Source organism: Bemisia tabaci, chromosome 2 (assembly GCF_918797505.1).
Source record: "Bemisia tabaci chromosome 2, PGI_BMITA_v3".
Classification (NCBI taxonomy): domain Eukaryota; kingdom Metazoa; phylum Arthropoda; class Insecta; order Hemiptera; family Aleyrodidae; genus Bemisia; species Bemisia tabaci.
The window spans coordinates 59,558,070-59,577,748 of record NC_092794.1 but is presented as its reverse complement, the minus strand read 5'-3'; the positions used below and the strand labels follow the sequence as shown (position 1 = coordinate 59,577,748).

At 42.7% G+C, this 19,679-nt stretch overlaps 1 protein-coding gene across 4 annotated transcripts in view; it reads left to right on the top strand.

Moving 5' to 3' along the window:
• LOC109030076 (uncharacterized) overlaps positions 1-19,679 on the top strand; it is a 337,729-nt gene that overhangs the window by 23,410 nt on the left and 294,640 nt on the right. For 2 of the 4 annotated variants that reach the window (XR_011899124.1, XM_019040842.2), the window contains exon 1: positions 17,073-18,317. Coding sequence is in view for 1 of the 4 variants with exons in the window: in XM_019040842.2 (XP_018896387.1) it covers positions 18,257-18,317 (61 nt within the window). In the remaining 3 variants the exon portion in view is untranslated. Of the gene's footprint in view, positions 1-8,914; positions 9,256-17,072; positions 18,318-19,679 lie in introns of those variants that run through there. The other 2 variants (XM_019040843.2, XM_072295969.1) reach the window with 2 other exon arrangements.

Here is a 19,679-nt window from a genome sequence, read left to right as displayed (position 1 = left end):
ACTTTAATCAAGGTAAAAGCCTTTGTTGAACAATGCCTACCAGCAGTGGCGTGGCGTGAATTGCGATGTATCGTTTGTTATGCCATTTGAACCTATTGTAAAGAATCGATTATTAAGGTGTTCGCTGCGAACACCTTAATAATCGATTCTTTACCATAGGTTTCAATGGCATAACTATCGATGTATCGGAATTCACGCCACGCCACGCCACTGCCTACCAGCCTGCATCGACGAATGCAAAGAGCTCTGCGATACCGGGGAGTTGCTACTTTATGGCGCCCCACTCAGCTCCACTTCAAAAACCATTTGGTCTGTTTACAACTTCTGGAATTTTTTACTTTTATTTTTTTGCTCATCGATTGACTGTTCCGCCGGATGAACTCGCTCGCAATTTTTTGTCGGTAGCGCCAGATTTTTCTCGATTAGGCACTGCACTGAAAAAATGAAGAATCGAAAAATTGCCGCCTGAAGTATTTTTTTTTTAATCAAGAATTTTTCCGCTTAATATCTTAATCGAAGCATTATTTTTCTTGTATCAAGAAAAATTCTGCTTAAATCATGATACAAAAAAAGTCTTGGCGGCAAATCCAAGAGTCAGCATGCTTGAGCCAAGCACATTTTTTTCATTGTAGGTGAATGACTAAAGCTTCCGGTGGCTCAAGAAAAGGTTTCATCAGTCTTCGTGATCAGCGCGTTTTGATTTCAACCGGACTGTAGAAGTCTACGCGGAGAAAAGTCTATGGCTTTATAAACCAGTTGGACTGCATTTTGCAATTTGGAACTAAAAATTCTGGCTCTTCTTGAAAAACACTTATGCGCACAGGGAAACTAATGGCACACACGTTGTTTTTAAACCGGGCTAGAATCTGTAGATCAAAATTGCAATAAGTAGTCCTATCACTATTAAAGCACCACTAATAGTCGTAAATGATCTCATGATTCTCGGTCTGTAAACCATACCAAGGCATATGTGCTGTAATTACATGTTGCCTTCACCACTATTAGCGGTGCGCCATGAACCCCTAATTTGTTTGCCAGAGCTTTTTGTCAGTGTTTTCTACTGGAAACAGTGCATTTAAATGTCGCACCAGCTCTACAACAAGAAGGAGGAGAAGGCCCATAACATATTTAGAATATATTCATCTGTGTTACCCTTATTTGAACTCCATTTTGCAATTAGGAATTACGACATCCGGCTCAGTTTAGAAACAATGTTTGTGCTTTGTAATTTCATTATGCACAAAGTGTTTTAAAAGATGAGCCAAAAATTTTAGTTCCGAATTGCAAAATGTAATCACTTGAATTCTTCGGATGTCAAAGCATGGAGGACGATACTCGTTTTTCAATAACTTATTTTTTCGCGGTAGTGCAGTTTCCACGATATTGATACTTGAAATTTCGCTGGGCGAATTCTGTCACCTCAACGTTGCTCATCTTCCTCGGGAAACTTAATAACGCGCCTACATAGAAAACAGCGGAGCGCTTCTCGTCTACAAACGTATCAGAGCCTTCCAGCTTGTTTTAATTCTTGTGTTTTCTAAAAGTACGCAGTTAACCTATGAATTCAAAAGAACTCATTTGTTACTCAGTTTATGGGAACATGGCATGCACCCCGGTGAAAGGCGTCATCCATAGTGTTAATTTAAAGGCAATCTCAGTGTATGAGACCATGGCATGCATTAGTGCACACTGAAAAAAAAATCTCTGTGTATTTACCAAGAAATGGGTAAAATTACCTAGAATTCAGGGTTCTATTTGATCCCAGTTTTTTCTTGGTGAAATTACCATTTATACAATTGGTAATTTTACTGAGAAATCTCGGTAAAATTATTGACTTTCTCGGTAATTTTACTGGACCCCGGTAAAAACGCCAACATTTTCTATCGACTGTGGTGGAATTACCGAGATAAAATAGCAAAGTTACCGGGAATTGATAACCAATAAAAGTGGTATTCTTACCTGAAAAAACAGTACAAATACCGGTTTCTATGTAAGCTTACCAGTCTGTCTTGGAGAAATTATCAATGATTGGTAAAAAAAAAGGGAGATTGTAAAGGTACCAACGGACCTTGGTAAAAACGCGGAGAATTTTTTTCCAGGAGAAATGATCAATAATTGGTAAAAAAAAAAAAAGAGAGATGGTAAAGGTACCAACGGACCTTGGTAAAAACGCCGAGAGTTTTTTTTCAGTACACCACCCCGGCGAGTGCCGTTATCCACAGTGTCACTTCAAGGGCAATCTCCGTTAAAATCGGACGTGGCGTGATCACTTGGTATTTTGAGCAGTGCAGCGCTTGTAATTTTTTGTGAATTCATAATTTAAAGTGGGCGAAACGGATTCTGTGGCCAGCATGCCAGTGGACCTGACCCATTAGCATCCTTACTCCCAGTTTCTCGCCATGATGCTTCACCGTGAAGGTTGCGGCTTTAGGCAGTGCAGCGCTTAAAATTTTTTGTGAATTCATAATTTGAAATGGGCAAAACGCATTCTGTGACTAGCTGCTAGTGGATCTGAACCATTGACAGCGCTACTCCCAGTTTTTCGCCATGATGCTTCACCGTGAAGGTTGCGCCTTCGGGCAGTGCAGCGCTTTTATTTGAGGAATTATATCTAAACAAACAGAAAACACGGAACACGGAACAACACGAAACACGGAAAATTAAAGATCAACACTAACAACGAGATTAAATTGCACGGTAAATCGGTCCATCTCATATCACGAATCACGATATCTCAGAATCAGCTGGGACACTTCCAACGCTTTGTAAAGGATTTTATATATACCACGCCTGAAGCGCCAAGCGCTTCGGCAGGTTGGGCTGCGAAGTGGTCAGGGGATGTAACCCCTTCTATGATGAATAATTCATTCAAAGGTATTGATAGAACATTCAACATTTTTATTTTCTGCCAAACAATCATATAAGATAAAAGCTAAAACAGCTCTGTTTCCCCGCCTCGATCGCGAGTTCGCGAACCTATCAAATGATGAATTTTGCCCAAAAAATGGGCAAAAGTAAGGTCAAAATTGAATTCTACGATGAAAATACTGTAAGTACATCAAGTTTTAAAATGAAAATCCGACAGAGTGTATTAAGACGCCAAGATAATCAAGTAAGATGTAGAGAAACAGCGAATTCCGCCCTCACTTCTTCGGACAAAAATTGATGTAACTCTCAAAGCGGCAGCTGGCGGCAGCCAAATACGACGGATTCCTCATCCTGGGGGATCACTGGAACACGCCTTATGCATGATTGGACGGCGAAATGCGGCGAAATTTTTAAAAGTCTATTCAAACATTTATTTTCATATTTTCGGAAGGGTCATCTTTGATCAGACATTACAACGTATACAATTGAGTAAATTTAACTTTTTAATAGTGAAATATGTTCTTCATACACTCTAGAATAAGATCCAAGCATTCATATTTGTGTCAATTATCGTCACTCGAAGAGGCAGGTATGGAAACCGACCTTAGAAAACAGAGCAAAATCGGCCGTTACAGAAAGTGTCAACTTCAGGAGTCCAGGGAGCAAAAGCATTTGAAAAAATCATCAAACCAACACTAGATTCATATAATATGGATCCTTAGGAACACATTCCATCACATCTTTATGCAAAACACGAGAACACCCCATGTCCGAGGTTTTACCCATTTCGTCCCACTGTGCGGCGCTTCACTTTGCTCATTGTAACAAATGAAAATTATGACTAAAAATTATAATTACCATTTACGATAGTAGTTGTAGATTCTCTCTTTGTAGCTGAGACTTTTCTTTTCTTTAAACATAGTAGGTATGTTACTGTAATTAAAAACATCAATTCATCCTTGGTACAAACCATCATTGGTATTTTGAGCAGTGCAGCGCTTGTAATTTTTTGTGAATTCATTATTTAAAATGGGCGAAACGGATTCTGTGGCCAGCATGCCAGTGGACCTGACCCATTAGCATCGCTACTCCCAGTTTCTCGCCATGATGCTTCACCGTGAAGGTTGCGCCTTTAGGCAGTGCAGCGCTTAAAATTTTTTGTGAATTCATAATTTGAAATGGACAAAACGCATTCTGTGACTAGCTGCTAGTGGATCTGAACCATTGACAGCGCTACTCCCAGCTTTTCGCCATGATGCTTCACCGTGAAGGTTGCGCCTTCGGGCAGTGCAGCGCTTATAATTTTTTGTGAATTCATAATTTAAAATGGGCGAAACGCATTCTGTGGCTAGCATGCCAGTGGACCTGACCCATTAGCATCGCTACTCCCAGTTTCTCGCCATGATGCTTCACCGTGAAGGTTGCGCCTTTGGGCAGTGCAGCGCTTATAATTTTTTGTGAATTCATAATTTGAAATGGGCAAAACGCATTCTGTGGCTAGCTGCAAGTGGACCTGACCCATTAGCATCGCTACTCCCAGTTTCTCGCCATTATGCTTCACCGTGAAGGTTGCGCCTTTAGGCAGTGCAGTGCTTATAATTTTTTGTGAATTCATAATTTAAAATGGGCCAAACGCATTCTGTGGCTAGCTGCAAGTGGACCTGACCCATTAGCATCGCTACTCCCAGTTTCTCGCCATGATGCTTCACCGTGAAGGTTGCGCCTTCGGGCAGTGCAGCGCTTATAATTTTTTGTGAATTCATAATTTAAAATGGGCGAAACGCATTCTGTGGCTAGCATGCCAGTGGACCTGACCCATTAGCATCGCTACTCCCAGTTTCTCGCCATGATGCTTCACCGTGAAGGTTGCGCCTTTGGGCAGTGCAGCGCTTATAATTTTTTGTGAATTCATAATTTGAAATGGGCAAAACGCATTCTGTGGCTAGCTGCAAGTGGACCTGACCCATTAGCATCGCTACTCCCAGTTTCTCGCCATTATGCTTCACCGTGAAGGTTGCGCCTTTAGGCAGTGCAGTGCTTATAATTTTTTGTGAATTCATAATTTAAAATGGGCCAAACGCATTCTGTGGCTAGCTGCAAGTGGACCTGACCCATTAGCATCGCTACTCCCAGTTTCTCGCCATGATGCTTCACCGTGAAGGTTGCGCCTTCGGGCAGTGCAGCGCTTATAATTTTTTGTGAATTCATAATTTAAAATGGGCGAAACGCATTCTGTGGCTAGCATGCCAGTGGACCTGACCCATTAGCATCGCTACTCCCAGTTTCTCGCCATGATGCTTCACCGTGAAGGTTGCGCCTTTGGGCAGTGCAGCGCTTATAATTTTTTGTGAATTCATAATTTGAAATGGGCAAAACGCATTCTGTGGCTAGCTGCAAGTGGACCTGACCCATTAGCATCGCTACTCCCAGTTTCTCGCCATTATGCTTCACCGTGAAGGTTGCGCCTTTAGGCAGTGCAGTGCTTATAATTTTTTGTGAATTCATAATTTAAAATGGGCCAAACGCATTCTGTGGCTAGCTGCAAGTGGACCTGACCCATTAGCATCGCTACTCCCAGTTTCTCGCCATGATGCTTCACCGTGAAGGTTGCGCCTTCGGGCAGTGCAGCGCTTATAATTTTTTGTGAATTCATAATTTAAAATGGGCGAAACGCATTCTGTGGCTAGCATGCCAGTGGACCTGACCCATTAGCATCGCTACTCCCAGTTTCTCGCCATGATGCTTCACCGTGAAGGTTGCGCCTTTGGGCAGTGCAGCGCTTATAATTTTTTGTGAATTCATAATTTGAAATGGGCAAAACGCATTCTGTGGCTAGCTGCAAGTGGACCTGACCCATTAGCATCGCTACTCCCAGTTTCTCGCCATTATGCTTCACCGTGAAGGTTGCGCCTTTAGGCAGTGCAGTGCTTATAATTTTTTGTGAATTCATAATTTAAAATGGGCAAAACGCATTCTGTGGCTAGCTGCAAGTGGACCTGACCCATTAGCATCGCTACTCCCAGTTTCTCGCCATTATGCTTCACCGTGAAGGTTGCGCCTTCGGGCAGTGCAGCGCTTATAATTTTTTGTGAATTCATTATTTAAAATGGGCCAAACGCATTCTGTGGCTAGCTGCAAGTGGACCTGACCCATTAGCATCGCTACTCCCAGTTTCTCGCCATTATGCTTCACCGTGAAGGTTGCGCCTTTAGGCAGTGCAGTGCTTATAATTTTTTGTGAATTCATAATTTAAAATGGGCCAAACGCATTCTGTGGCTAGCTGCAAGTGGACCTGACCCATTAGCATCGCTACTCCCAGTTTCTCGCCATGATGCTTCACCGTGAAGGTTGCGCCTTCGGGCAGTGCAGCGCTTATAATTTTTTGTGAATTCATAATTTAAAATGGGCGAAACGCATTCTGTGGCTAGCATGCCAGTGGACCTGACCCATTAGCATCGCTACTCCCAGTTTCTCGCCATGATGCTTCACCGTGAAGGTTGCGCCTTTGGGCAGTGCAGCGCTTATAATTTTTTGTGAATTCATAATTTGAAATGGGCAAAACGCATTCTGTGGCTAGCTGCAAGTGGACCTGACCCATTAGCATCGCTACTCCCAGTTTCTCGCCATTATGCTTCACCGTGAAGGTTGCGCCTTTAGGCAGTGCAGTGCTTATAATTTTTTGTGAATTCATAATTTAAAATGGGCCAAACGCATTCTGTGGCTAGCTGCAAGTGGACCTGACCCATTAGCATCGCTACTCCCAGTTTCTCGCCATGATGCTTCACCGTGAAGGTTGCGCCTTCGGGCAGTGCAGCGCTTATAATTTTTTGTGAATTCATAATTTAAAATGGGCGAAACGCATTCTGTGGCTAGCATGCCAGTGGACCTGACCCATTAGCATCGCTACTCCCAGTTTCTCGCCATGATGCTTCACCGTGAAGGTTGCGCCTTTGGGCAGTGCAGCGCTTATAATTTTTTGTGAATTCATAATTTGAAATGGGCAAAACGCATTCTGTGGCTAGCTGCAAGTGGACCTGACCCATTAGCATCGCTACTCCCAGTTTCTCGCCATTATGCTTCACCGTGAAGGTTGCGCCTTTAGGCAGTGCAGTGCTTATAATTTTTTGTGAATTCATAATTTAAAATGGGCAAAACGCATTCTGTGGCTAGCTGCAAGTGGACCTGACCCATTAGCATCGCTACTCCCAGTTTCTCGCCATTATGCTTCACCGTGAAGGTTGCGCCTTCGGGCAGTGCAGCGCTTATAATTTTTTGTGAATTCATTATTTAAAATGGGCCAAACGCATTCTGTGGCTAGCTGCAAGTGGACCTGACCCATTGGCATCGCTACTCCCAGTTTCTCGCCATTATGCTTCACCGTGAAGGTTGCGCCTTCGGGCAGTGCAGCGCTTATAATTTTTTGTGAATTCATTATTTAAAATGGGCCAAACGCATTCTGTGGCTAGCATGCCAGTGGACCTGACCCATTAGCATCGCTACTCCCAGTTTCTCGCCATTATGCTTCACCGTGAAGGTTGCGCCTTTAGGCAGTGCAGTGCTTATAATTTTTTGTGAATTCATAATTTAAAATGGGCAAAACGCATTCTGTGGCTAGCTGCAAGTGGACCTGACCCATTAGCATCGCTACTCCCAGTTTCTCGCCATTATGCTTCACCGTGAAGGTTGCGCCTTCGGGCAGTGCAGCGCTTATAATTTTTTGTGAATTCATTATTTAAAATGGGCCAAACGCATTCTGTGGCTAGCTGCAAGTGGACCTGACCCATTGGCATCGCTACTCCCAGTTTCTCGCCACGATGCTTCACCGTGAAGGTTGCGCCTCACTGCCACCGGCTCGGCGGGCAGATCGCAAGACGAAGATGAAAAGCGTCCGGGAAACATAAATAACCCACATCAGAAAAATAGACGGCCACGGAATTCGGGGCGAGGCGTTGAATCGTTCAAAATCGAGCCGAGTTGTGCGTTTGGCGTGCTCATGAATCACAGCTCTGATTTTAATACGTTCTGCTCACCTTCAATTCAACCCCAATCGAACGGCTCCTGTGAACCAGGGTCCACGCGTCATTATTTCATATGGTTGCACAGTATTTCACCCCCGCCTATTAGCCTTTTATCCACAGCGGTGAGGTTCGTGGTGTGGTGCTGTGGTTTTACACACTCGAGCGGTGATTACCCGGTGCCTCATCTCATTTTAGATTATTCTCGCACTTACCTTATTTTTTGAGATAAAATTTGCTGTTTTGATGAGTGAGTGTAAAACCTTAATTTTTGTGTGGATCGGCAGAAGCGCAGCAGTGATGACTTGAATCGATGAACTGGTCCGTGAAACATGATAAACACAATTTGTACGTGGCCTGATGGGCATGAAGTTTTTCGAAATGCCGCCATAACCATCTGATTTTGGGTTTTTGTCTCTCCGGTCTCGGTGACATTTTATACTCACAGTAACACAAGTAGCATTAGAAGTATCAGCACAAAATGTGCAAGCATCTCCTAATTTATCAATCACACATACGAGATCCTTATTAACCCAGAAAATCGAGGATTCGTTTTTGCTATCCTTATGTGCATCGTGCGTATCAAATGCTAATTGCGCCAAAGTAGTTGAGCTTTGGTCGTGTTCAGTACTCTCCGTAGCCTATCAGATTGCTATTTGGTTTAAGCTAGGAAAGAAAGAATCGATACCGTCCATACTCGGTTCTGAGGATCGATACCACATATGGTATCGATATCGTTGAGTAATGGCTATCGATCTTAAGAATCGATCCTTTTGAAGCAGTGGTCAAGTATCGACATCCCAAAAGACCTGACGTGCAGGATCATCCTCAAGCCCCTGTCCAATCAGAAACCGAGGTGTCTAATGGATGATCCGACGGACACAGACGGTTCAAAAAGTCCGTGTTTAATGTAGTTTAACACTTGAGTACTGTGTCAAATCGATCCAAACCGTTGGTTGCCCTGCAAGGCATTAATAAGTTTCCTGCGGAACTTATATTCTCCACAGTTTCCCTCTCTAAATTCAGAGGTTATGACGTGCGAGTGGCTAGCCCATGGGATTAGCGCCGAAGTGATCAAGGTTTAATCCTGGGGGCTGCCGCGTAATTTTCAACGAAGTCGCAAGTCAACACAAAGATTCGGTCCTTCCAATCCAAAGATTTGGTCGATTTGACACGGGAAAAACTAACGCAACAAAATAAACCAACGGCTTGTCTTTTACTACGTGTTTTACTTCCCATGTTAACACAAGATTTTGGTTACTTTCCTTTTTGTGCAGGCTGATTTTCAACTTCGCTCTTCAACTTCGATCTCCATCTCCTCTGGTTTACTTTCCCGTCCAGGAGCATTGCAGATGCTTCCGAAGCTTCAAAGGTGAGTTATTTTTTCATTAAATTATTGTTTGACAGTATTCGTAACTAAGTTACTGTTTCGAAGGGGAGGGGGGTGGGGGGTTGTCACAAGATTCTAGGATTATTCGGCACACACACAATTCGCAAAAATGTCGGCACAAAGGAAGGAACTTTGACGGGTTAATGGACAGGTCCACTGCCGAACTATACATGGACGGCAGTGAGATGTCATCGCTGAGGTCTCCATCATTTTTACGGTTACATGAATCAGGCGTCGGATGATGGAAATTGAATACGGGGAACTGAAGCCAGGCCAACGTAGTTTCCTAGTGCATTTCTTAATCCACTGAATAGCAAACGATTTTATAGTCGTCTGCTCAATCGTCGGGAAACATTTCACAAATCTTTCGATACAAATCCGTTTGTCGGTGGAAGGTACATCGGGTCATCATCCAAACCACCTATGTTCTTTTCATGTTCATAAAAGAGGCCGTCAAATTGTAGTTCCGGAGGGATGCCGTTTCCCATTTGTTGGCCCTGTCTGATGAGCCAGTATGGTTGAACTTTCGTCAGTTTGAAGTGTGCTGCTGTTATACTTTCACCATTTAGACGAGTCGATGGTGCGATGGAACGCTTTCCATCATCACCGTGTCTGGACGTTTTCCTTTCTTCAGCAACGTCTGAAGTTGGAATACTTGCTGTCGCATTCGCCGGTTCACTGCTTTTTTGAGCTGTTAGATTTGTTCCTGGGCACTTCCAATGTTGGGTTTGGATCACAGATAATTGGTTCTTTAACATTATCATTCACATCCTCTTCGTGGCAATCCAATGGAGATGTTGCATGTTTGCGGAATTTGCGATTTGACTGTTGATTATAGTGTTAAAGTTCGCGAGAAACACGATGGTGCCACTGGTTTTCTCTGAAATCAACTCCCAAGCTCAAAAAAAGCCCTCAAAGTGAGGCCAAAATGGAAGGGATATCCCACCCTACCCTGAGAGTCCACCTCTACATGAAAACAAACTCTCCAAGAATGATAGGGAGCAAATACATTAGCAGGGTTGCCGTGTTTTCAGTTTTGGAGTCCCCAAATACAGTGGCAGCTCTGTCAATGTGTTTGCTCCCTATCTTTGCATGGAGAGTTTGTTTGGATGTAGAGGTGGACTCTCAGGGTAGGGTGGGATATCCCCTCCATTTTGACCTCTTTTTGAGAGCTTTTTTTGAGCTTGGGAGTTGATTTCAGAGAAAACCAGTGGCACCATAGTGTTTCTCGCGAACTTTTACATGAGAAGACATGGTCAAATCGCAAATCCCTCACACATGCAACATCTCCATTCTTCTTCAAATTCATTATTCTTGTCACCTGGCCGAGAGCTAATTCAGAGGAGGGCGGAGGAGGTTAGAAGGACAGGACAGGACAGGACAGTTCCGGAGAAGGACAGTTAAACCTTCTACAATTCTCTTCTAGATGGTCTCATCATGGTAGTATTTCATTTACTGTGAGTTGCTTCGTATCCAAAGATCTTGGTCCGCTTTACCCACAGTGAGACCAAATCCTATACCAAGATCCAGGTGAAAGATCCTGGGGTACTAACTTTGCGCTGCGCCTTAAATCACGGGAAGATACCCAGCATTCACAACTAAGAAATGATCGGACAGGTAACTTCAGTGGTGTGGCGTGAATTGCGATATATCGATTGTCACGCCATATAAAGCCAGGGAAAAGGATCGATAAACAGGGTGTTCGCAGCGAACACCTTATTAATCGATTCTTTACCATTGTTTTAAATGGCATAACAATCGATATGTCGCAATTCACGCCACGCCACTGGTAACTCTGCATGATTCCTATTATTTAAGGTGGGCGAATCGTTTCATTCAACATTTTATCTCGTCTCTCTCCACTTTTCATTCATCCTGAACCCGCTTAAGTGCCCTAGTGGAATCGACGGTTGACCTGCCCTCTCTAAAGCCAAAATGATACTCTGAAAGTTCAACAAATTTTAGTGTTGAAATAGGAACTTAATATGTACAATAGACGATATTTACGGATTTCACCATTGGATGGCCTTACGAGCAAGACCAGTCTGCTCATTTTCCAATGTGGATATAAATCGCTTGCATGGCCAAAACATTCTAGCAGTAGTTAGTTGATAGTAATCGAAATAATTTTTCAACTTGGGTTTGAATCCCAACATCTAATCGTTATTTTGTCAATGTATTTTATTTTCATCACACCCTGAGAGAGTGCAATAGAGGATGAAAATAATATCTCAGTCAGAAATATGCTTTTGTGATGATATCAGTTTTTCCCGTAAGCTTTCTACATAATGCTACACCACTGTGCAGGAAAGCGCGAAGTCTGGTATAGTTCACCTCGTTCTGCGGGAAAGCGATTCCAGTTATTATGAGCTCAAGGAATGCGATCGGTTCCCGGCAACTGAGCACATGCACCGTCCATTAGGCAATTTAAGTTTCCACGATCCGCGAAAGCACCTGAAGAGAGACGTATGGCCCTTCGTCTCAATTCCGCCCGTTGAAAGCCCTTCAATATGTGGCTACGTTTCCGCCGTGGTTACGCGCGAATTTTTGGGCGTTGTCAAACTTCCCATGATGAACGAATTTTCCGGAGAAATCTGGGATTTTCCCTTCAATTTCTCGGAGGATTTGTGTAGCGTAAATCGCCGTCTCCCGGACGAAGGAGCGTAACTTCATTCCAAGGATGCCAAACTGACTCAAACAATTAATTCCTTTAGTAAGAGGTACCTGTGCACTTTCGATTCAAAAATTTTCTGATTTTTGCATTCAACCAGAGGAATAATCAGTGAAATTTTCAGTTTGAAGTGCCCAAGATTCTCCCAGTTAATATGCAATTTGTGAGGAGAAATTTGGCAACATTGGAATGCAGTTACGTTTTTTCGTCCGGGAGACGACGAAATGTAGTGCATTCCGGGGCGGGTACTTGCCCGCTTCTATGGACCCTCCGCACCAATTGTTAGCTTAATGTTCATTTGACCATGGTCTAATTTTACAATTTTCCATAACCTCGATTGAAGGTATACATTGATTTTACTGAAATTTAAAAATACGCAAGTTCAACATTTGAGGTCATATGGATCTCAGAAGTTTTCGGATCACACTGGAAAAAAAAAAAAAAAAAAAAAAAACACATTGGATCTAGAGTCCAGACTCTTCAAAACATCGACTAGAAAAAATACTCTTGATTCAATCGGATTTTTGCTTAAATCAAGAACCAAGCCTCTTAATTTGAGCGGATTTCCTTTTGATTCAAGCAAACATCTGATCGAATCAAGAGTATTTGTTCTTGTCAATTTTTTCAAGAGTCTGGACTCTAGATCCAATGTGTTTTTTTTCCAGTGCACGCATGCGAGAACTTGAGGTCCAGCTGCTGAAGTTGGGATCAAACGTCTAAAATACCTTGGTATGCACCGGAGTACTTCAGATGTGTGACCCCGAACCTTTCGGCATATACCGAAGCACTTCAGATGTCTGACCCTAACTTCAGCAGTTGGATCTTAAGTTTTCGCATGCGTGATGCGAAAACTTTTGAGATCCACATGCCTTGACTTCGGGTCCCACGCACGATGTTTCTTCTCCGTGAATACCGGTTCGAGACGATTCCAAATAGCAGCCTCTTACCTTGGTCATTTCGCTGAATATCCTCAGCTTTTTTCAAAACGATCCAAGGACTTCGGAACAACGTTTTAATACCCAAGGTCATGTTTTTAAAGAAATTGAGTGACCATGAAGGCATCAATAATAAACTTCAATTAAAAACTATAAAAATATTTCTCTTGATAAAGTGCGCGTATTTCAGCTCTTGATGGTCGAAACTCCTAGGGATAAAGAAAACTTCAGATTAGTATGAGCTACAAGTTTTTGGGCCCATCCCAATTTAAAACATATCATCTCTAAAAATCAGTGTTAGACTTCTCAATCTTTAAAATGAATTTCATGATTTTTCTACCCAAGACGTATCGATCGGTGATGCAAAAAGCACAGATTGTCGACACTGGAAATGAAAGTCTCTTGGATCCAGAATCCAAACTCTAAACAAATTTGACAAGAAAGAATATTCCTGGCTCAATCGGATTTTTACTCGAATCAAAGGGAAATCCGCTTAAATTGAGAGGCTGGACTCTCGATTCAAGCCAAAATCCGCTTGAATCAAGAGCATGTTTTTCTCGTTGAATTTTTTAGGAGTCTGAACTATGAGACTTTTTTCGAGTGAAACGCACGTTTCAAATGAAACCAAGCCGGAAGAAATTAGGGTATGCCTATGCACAACGTTACAGTCATTAAGGATGTGGATGACCGACCGCATACTCAGTGCTCTTTGAAGGGGAATATATTTGAATTAGAAACGTGCTTTTAAGTCGACCTTCAGGGTCAACTTAAAAGCTTCAAGGTCGACACAGGGTGTCTACTGCACGGAAAATGTTGAGACTTTCGGTGAAAAGGTACGGAACGAGAATACAAGATTTTTGTGACTCCAGACAGGTGGAGCCCCGAGGGTATGCGATTATCCTAACATAATCTATTTAACAACATCCCGGTTCGATTTCTCGTGTATTTCGGTTTATTTCTTCATCATAATGGACTAAATTTGGCAATTTGGAACTATAAATTCTAGCCCGGTTTAAAAACAACGTTTGTGCCATTCGTCTCCCTATGCACACAAGTGTTTTTCCAGAAGAGCCAGAATCCATAGTTCCAAATTGCAAAATGCAGCCCATGTATCAATCCACTTTCCCAACCCGAGTATAGGTAAAAATGCGTGTGAGGACCGTGAGGTAAGGACAAAGCAAGGAAATTTAATGCCAAGGCACCAGTAAACACCCTGTATGCAGGTAATGATCAATAAAAAAACTCAGTATCTTGAACCTTCTCTCGTTTCGAATCCAGTGTATCTGAACGGCAGAATATCTTTGCCGCACCAAGTACATATGTGGTAATTTTTTCGATTATCGTTGCCGCATAGAATTGTTTTCGCACAAATCAGATCTGAAACATATGGCAAAATCGCACAGCAACTGGACCCTGACGATCCCTGTTTAACTGCTGAGTAAGGTAAGAAATACTGTTTTCAATCTTTGTCCATTCGTTTTTTTAAATATGTCTCATATTTTTCTTGACGTTGCCACATTCTGCAGAAAATGTTTTGTGCGGCAACGATATTCAACAAAATTACCACATATGTACTTCGTGGGGAAAAGATAGGACTCAGCCATGTGAACATATCACCGGAAAATGTTAATGATGACGGGTAGTCCCCCATCCGAAATCCAGTGTATCTGAACATTTCAGGGAGAATGTCAACGATAACGGGGAGAAATTTGGTCACATCGCAACGTTGATACGGCGTTCTTGTGTATCACGGCAGATTTCACCCCTCGCTCTCAGCAATCCCCCCTTCCCCGCGGGCCCAGCGGAAGTCGGGAAGCAATTAAATCATCGTTACGAACATGCCAAACTAGAGGGCAGAAGTTACTCGAGGACGAATTTTCATAATGCTCGCAGCATAACTCACTCGCGAGTTCGCGCTCGCAAACTTCATCGTTTAGCTCATCAATATTTAAAATCGCCCGTCGAATCGGCGAGGATTTGAGGGAGACGTTGCCTCGGTGAAGCGGCGCTGCTCTCCTCAGGGTTGCCACGGTCAGGGAATTCAGGGAAAACCTGGAAAAGTCAGGGGAAAAAAGTGCTCTGGAAAACCTGGAAAAGTAAGGGAATTTGACCAAAAACAGCCAAAAGTCAGGGAAAAATTGACAATTTTCACGAGTTGCTTAAAATCTTTCTTTTTTCGGTTTCGAACGCAATATAAATTGCGATGAAGTGGCATATTTCGCGATGCATTCAAGAGTTAAGTATTTCTAAATGTTCTACAATTAATTCCTGACTCCTTAGCTTAAGCGCGTTTCAAATGAAACGCTATATTAGTGCGATTGTAGCTAGCAAGGTGTAAATTTGGCTGTGCGATCATGGCGCGCGTTCTCAAAGGTCAGGGAATTTCTCCATTTTTCGTCAGGGAAAACCTGGAAAAGTCAGGGAAAATCATTTCCAAATTTTTGTGGCAACCCTGTCTCCCTCCTGATTAAAATAAGTTTCCGGAGCCCCGCCGAAACTTCCGCTCGAGATTTGTGATCCAGACGATCAATCCAAAAATCCAGGATGTCTATCGGGTATATCGAGTCATTCGACAATTTTCTTATTATAAATAATGATCGTAACAAATTCGTTTTAGTACTTAAAATACTCTAATACTACACCACATACTTAAGCTATATCTCTACTTAACATCTATTACTATAGTTATTACCATGTTGTTAAGTAACATGATAGTTCGTCGGTTCGTCGCGAAAGTCATCCAAACGCCGGCGGAAGTAGTTCGATAACTTGTCGTGCAGGACCGTGACCAGCATGGGTCCATACATAGTATCTGGAATCTTCAGAGCGGCCAACGCATGCATATGCTGTTGCACCTTCGTTAAGAATGGCGGCAATCCATTGCCGTCCTTTACGGCGGGTAAATTGAGCAGGCCCTGAAAATTATGAAAAATATGACGCTTTTCGCTTCGATACCTCTCGACTGGCAGAAAATACGCCACCTCATAGTTGGCATCCGTGAGCGGCAGCGATTCGACCACCACTCGCTTACGTGTCGTCTTTAACGCTTCAGCGCCGTCATCCAATGGTGTATCCTTAAACGACATCCTGCTCCCTGGAGTTCCTCTGCAGAAGGACATCCGAGACATTCTGTTGGACTTCCGAAGACACGCCGTAGTTTTCACCGCCGACATAAAACAAATGTGTTTTACTTTATTGACTGGAGTTTGAAGTTGGCCAATATGCCACCTCATAGTTGGCATCCGTGACTGGCAGCGATTGTCTGTTTTAAAAAAAACTTAGCGCTAGGTTGCACCTTTCCAAACAAGACGATTGAAGTTGTTATGAAGTCATGAGAAAATTTGAAAACGCGGTCAATATAAAACACCAAAACCGAACATCGATTAAACCAAACAAGCGCTTAGAGTTTCAGTTAGTAGATGACCATTAGATGAGGGTAGTGGGGAGAACAGTGGACTCACGAATCCGCTGTTTTTACAAATAACATAGTTTTCAGTTCACATCTCGCTGTAAAATTGCGTTGGAAGTCTGAAACTTTGCACAGGCATTCTTGAGGGCTCCAGAATTTGAAAAAAGCGTTTTCCCTTAAAATGGCGGATGTCAGCTCCCGCTTTTGTTACATATAACTCTTCATGGACTTTCGCGAATCGTTACTTTGTTCATAGAATCTTTGTTTCCCGGTTATTAGCTGAAATGATTGAGCAGACAACATTCAATTTTTTCCAGGGCGAAAATATTTAATGATAACTGAGAAGCACCTTCAGAGTTAGGTAAAATGTTTGAAAAGATTGAAAAGTGTACGTTAGAAGCATGTCGGGAGGAAGGTACGAGAAGAGTTCGTAGATTTGATGAGTCATTTGAACATCTAAAACTTTCTAAACTTTACCATCTGCCTACGCATTCGATAAAATGCCTGTGACCTGTACACCGAAACACGTCTTTTCGTGTTTTGGACGGATTCTCACGCGAGAAAGCCGCCCGCGCAATAAATAACCACCCGAAAATGAGGCAGACATATCGAAAGTAATATCATTCATTAACAGCTTGGGGTGGCCGCATCATATCGGCCGGCATAATTTGATGAGTCGAAAAGCACGTGTTCGCCGAGCGCCCCGCTCGGGGTCCGGGGGGGTCGCGCTGCCCGCTCGTTGGGGTTGTTGGCGGCCTGAAGGGGTGGCGAAAGGCGCCCAGGGTGCGGAGGGGGAGGGGTGTCAGAGTTCAGATCCTGGTCCACGCCGCGACTTAGCTCAGTTCAGCCGCAGCCGTTCGCGGAAGGGCACGTCGCGTCGCCTGAGCTTCTGTGTCGTATTTCGCGCCGCGAGCTTTCTATCGTGCCGGCTTTTGACTTTCCCTCGGGTCAATCATGCCCGGGTGCGGTTTGCTCCCACGCGCCGATTTCAACTAACCCTCAGTGGATATTTACCGATGATTCTGCGTCAGTCTTGTGCGTAGTGTTTTACCCTCGCCAATGAAATAAAGGTTACAGCGCCGATTTTCTTCGGAAGTTCTCTGCGACCTATCCGAAACATGACCAAGTTTCCGTGTGGAAAGAGGGTGACAATATAGCAAATGCTGGGATTCAAAGATGCTCAATGATGTGTTTTTACGCTTCATATTCGTCAAGTTGCATCACGCCAAACTTAATGAAGGAAGGTGTTTGTGGTGTCTGCGTGCGTGCGATAACCTCAGATGAGATTAAAGTGTCACAAATTTTTCTGCCAATCTACGCCTTTCTGACGCTCCCCAAATACGACGAATAGTTTTTGAGGATACTCTAAGTTAAAAATATAACACATATTGTAATTTGATGCTCAATCTAGTACCCCATTTCTCCTACGCCCTTCTATCGCATCCTTTGCAGTTTTTTGAGTGTTTGCTAGCCGTACTTATACCGGTGTGACTTGTGTTTATTCCGTTAGGGTTTAGGTGAAGCGTCAATTTCTACTCTCAGGATATATTCATGGTTCGTATTTTAAAAAGATTAACGGTTATATACATAAGTTGAGTCCTCTTCATTATTTGGTACAACGTAGTCATCGCGAAAGGATTAACTGTGCCGAAATTAATGGAATGTTGTCCTCATTGTTGCCTCTTGTGTTAACATTTTCACGAGGAAAGCAACTAGATGTATAATAGAAACTATTGCACATTATCCTAAGTGATATCATAATTAAGTGAACCTCGTATCGTAATTTTTGTGACCGTTTTCGAGCTCCGATGGCTTCAACTTTGGTGTTTTGGTCACTCTCCCACCAACTCAAGTTCGTCCTCTAATGACGTAGTGTTGTGAGTGCGGTTCCTTAGATTTCTGGAAAGTATCACGTGCTTTTTAGCCGATGCTAATTTTAGGAGAACTATAACAAATTGGAAGCTCAAAATGGAATTTAATCAGCAGTATCATGCATCTCTTTGCCTCGTTTTTTTGGCAACTCTTATCGGTGAGTACTAGTTGTTGAGTCGTAGTTAATGTTCTATTCTTAATATTTTTTCATTCAACTAATATGATACGAAAAAAAATCACGATGGAATTCGAACCCAAGTGCCTTTGAAACGAAACGAAGGTAACTGCACTTTCAGAAATGGGCTGGGGTAAAATTTCTATTTTTTATGTAATAAAACCAAAGATTGACTTATGCTGAAATTTCCCGGAGTTGGGGGAGGTGAGGGGCAAAAAAACACAACTGGAAAAAAAAAACACATTGGATCTAGAGTCCAAACTCTCCAAAACATCGACAAGAAAAAGTCCTCTTGATTCAATCAAATTTAAGTTTAAATCAAGAACCAAGCCTCTTAATTTGAGCGGATTTCCTTTTGATCGAAGCGTAAGTCTGATTGAATCAAGAGTCCTTTTTCTTGTTAATGTTTTCAAGAGTCTGGACTCTGGATCCAATCTGTTTTTTTTTTACTCTGCACGGAAAACGGCGCAACCTGGAAACACTACGCTTCAGCTGGTTTCAGCGCCTCTGATGGAGTGAGGGGAGGAGCCCAGGCTGCCGCATTGGCTTGCCGCGTTGAGCCATTGCGTCGCAAGTGTAAAGTTGCTTGTAGTAAGAACAATGAAAGAATAAATTAATCTCTGATTAAACCGTCACGTTTAAAGATGATGATTTAAGAAGGCCCAGTATTGACAGCCTCGAGCGATCAAAAAAGAAGTCGGGAGAAAAACGTAAAGTTTTGAGTTTTTCTTGTAGAATCCGAGTTTTTGAGACAATACCTCTTTTATCATCTCTGAGGTCTTCAAGAAATATATTTTGCAATTTCTCCACCACGTTCGAAAAATATGTTGGTTGAAAAAAACTAGAATCTTGCAGTTCATAGAGACAAAATGATTTCAAGTCTTCCGCCGTTTCGAAGAAAGCAGCTACTCCTTGGATGAATTTGTACTTTTTCCCTCTCTGAAGCGTGGCAAATTAACTTAGTTCCCCAAAATTGAGCGTCTGGGACACAGAGTACGGTTTCCCATTGAAATCTCACCGATGGAATTTTTTATCTAATTTCAATAAAATTATTCCTTCGAAAAAGTTGCCTCCGGGAGCAAACGCCGCTTTTTCCGGTAACAATTGCCTATGCCAAAATGACTAAATTTTCCCATGAGACTTCCATTTCTGATTCTTTCACAATATAAAACCTATCTGCGTTTGGAAACTAACCGTGGGGTTTTTGGCTAAAAACCGTATCCACTTTAATTTATTTCCATGGGTTCTTCTGCCACCTGGAACAAGGTAAAATTTCTTCTTATCAGCTTGAAATACATTTGGTTCCTGATCAATAAGTCATTTAAGGGAATATTTCATCTCAAA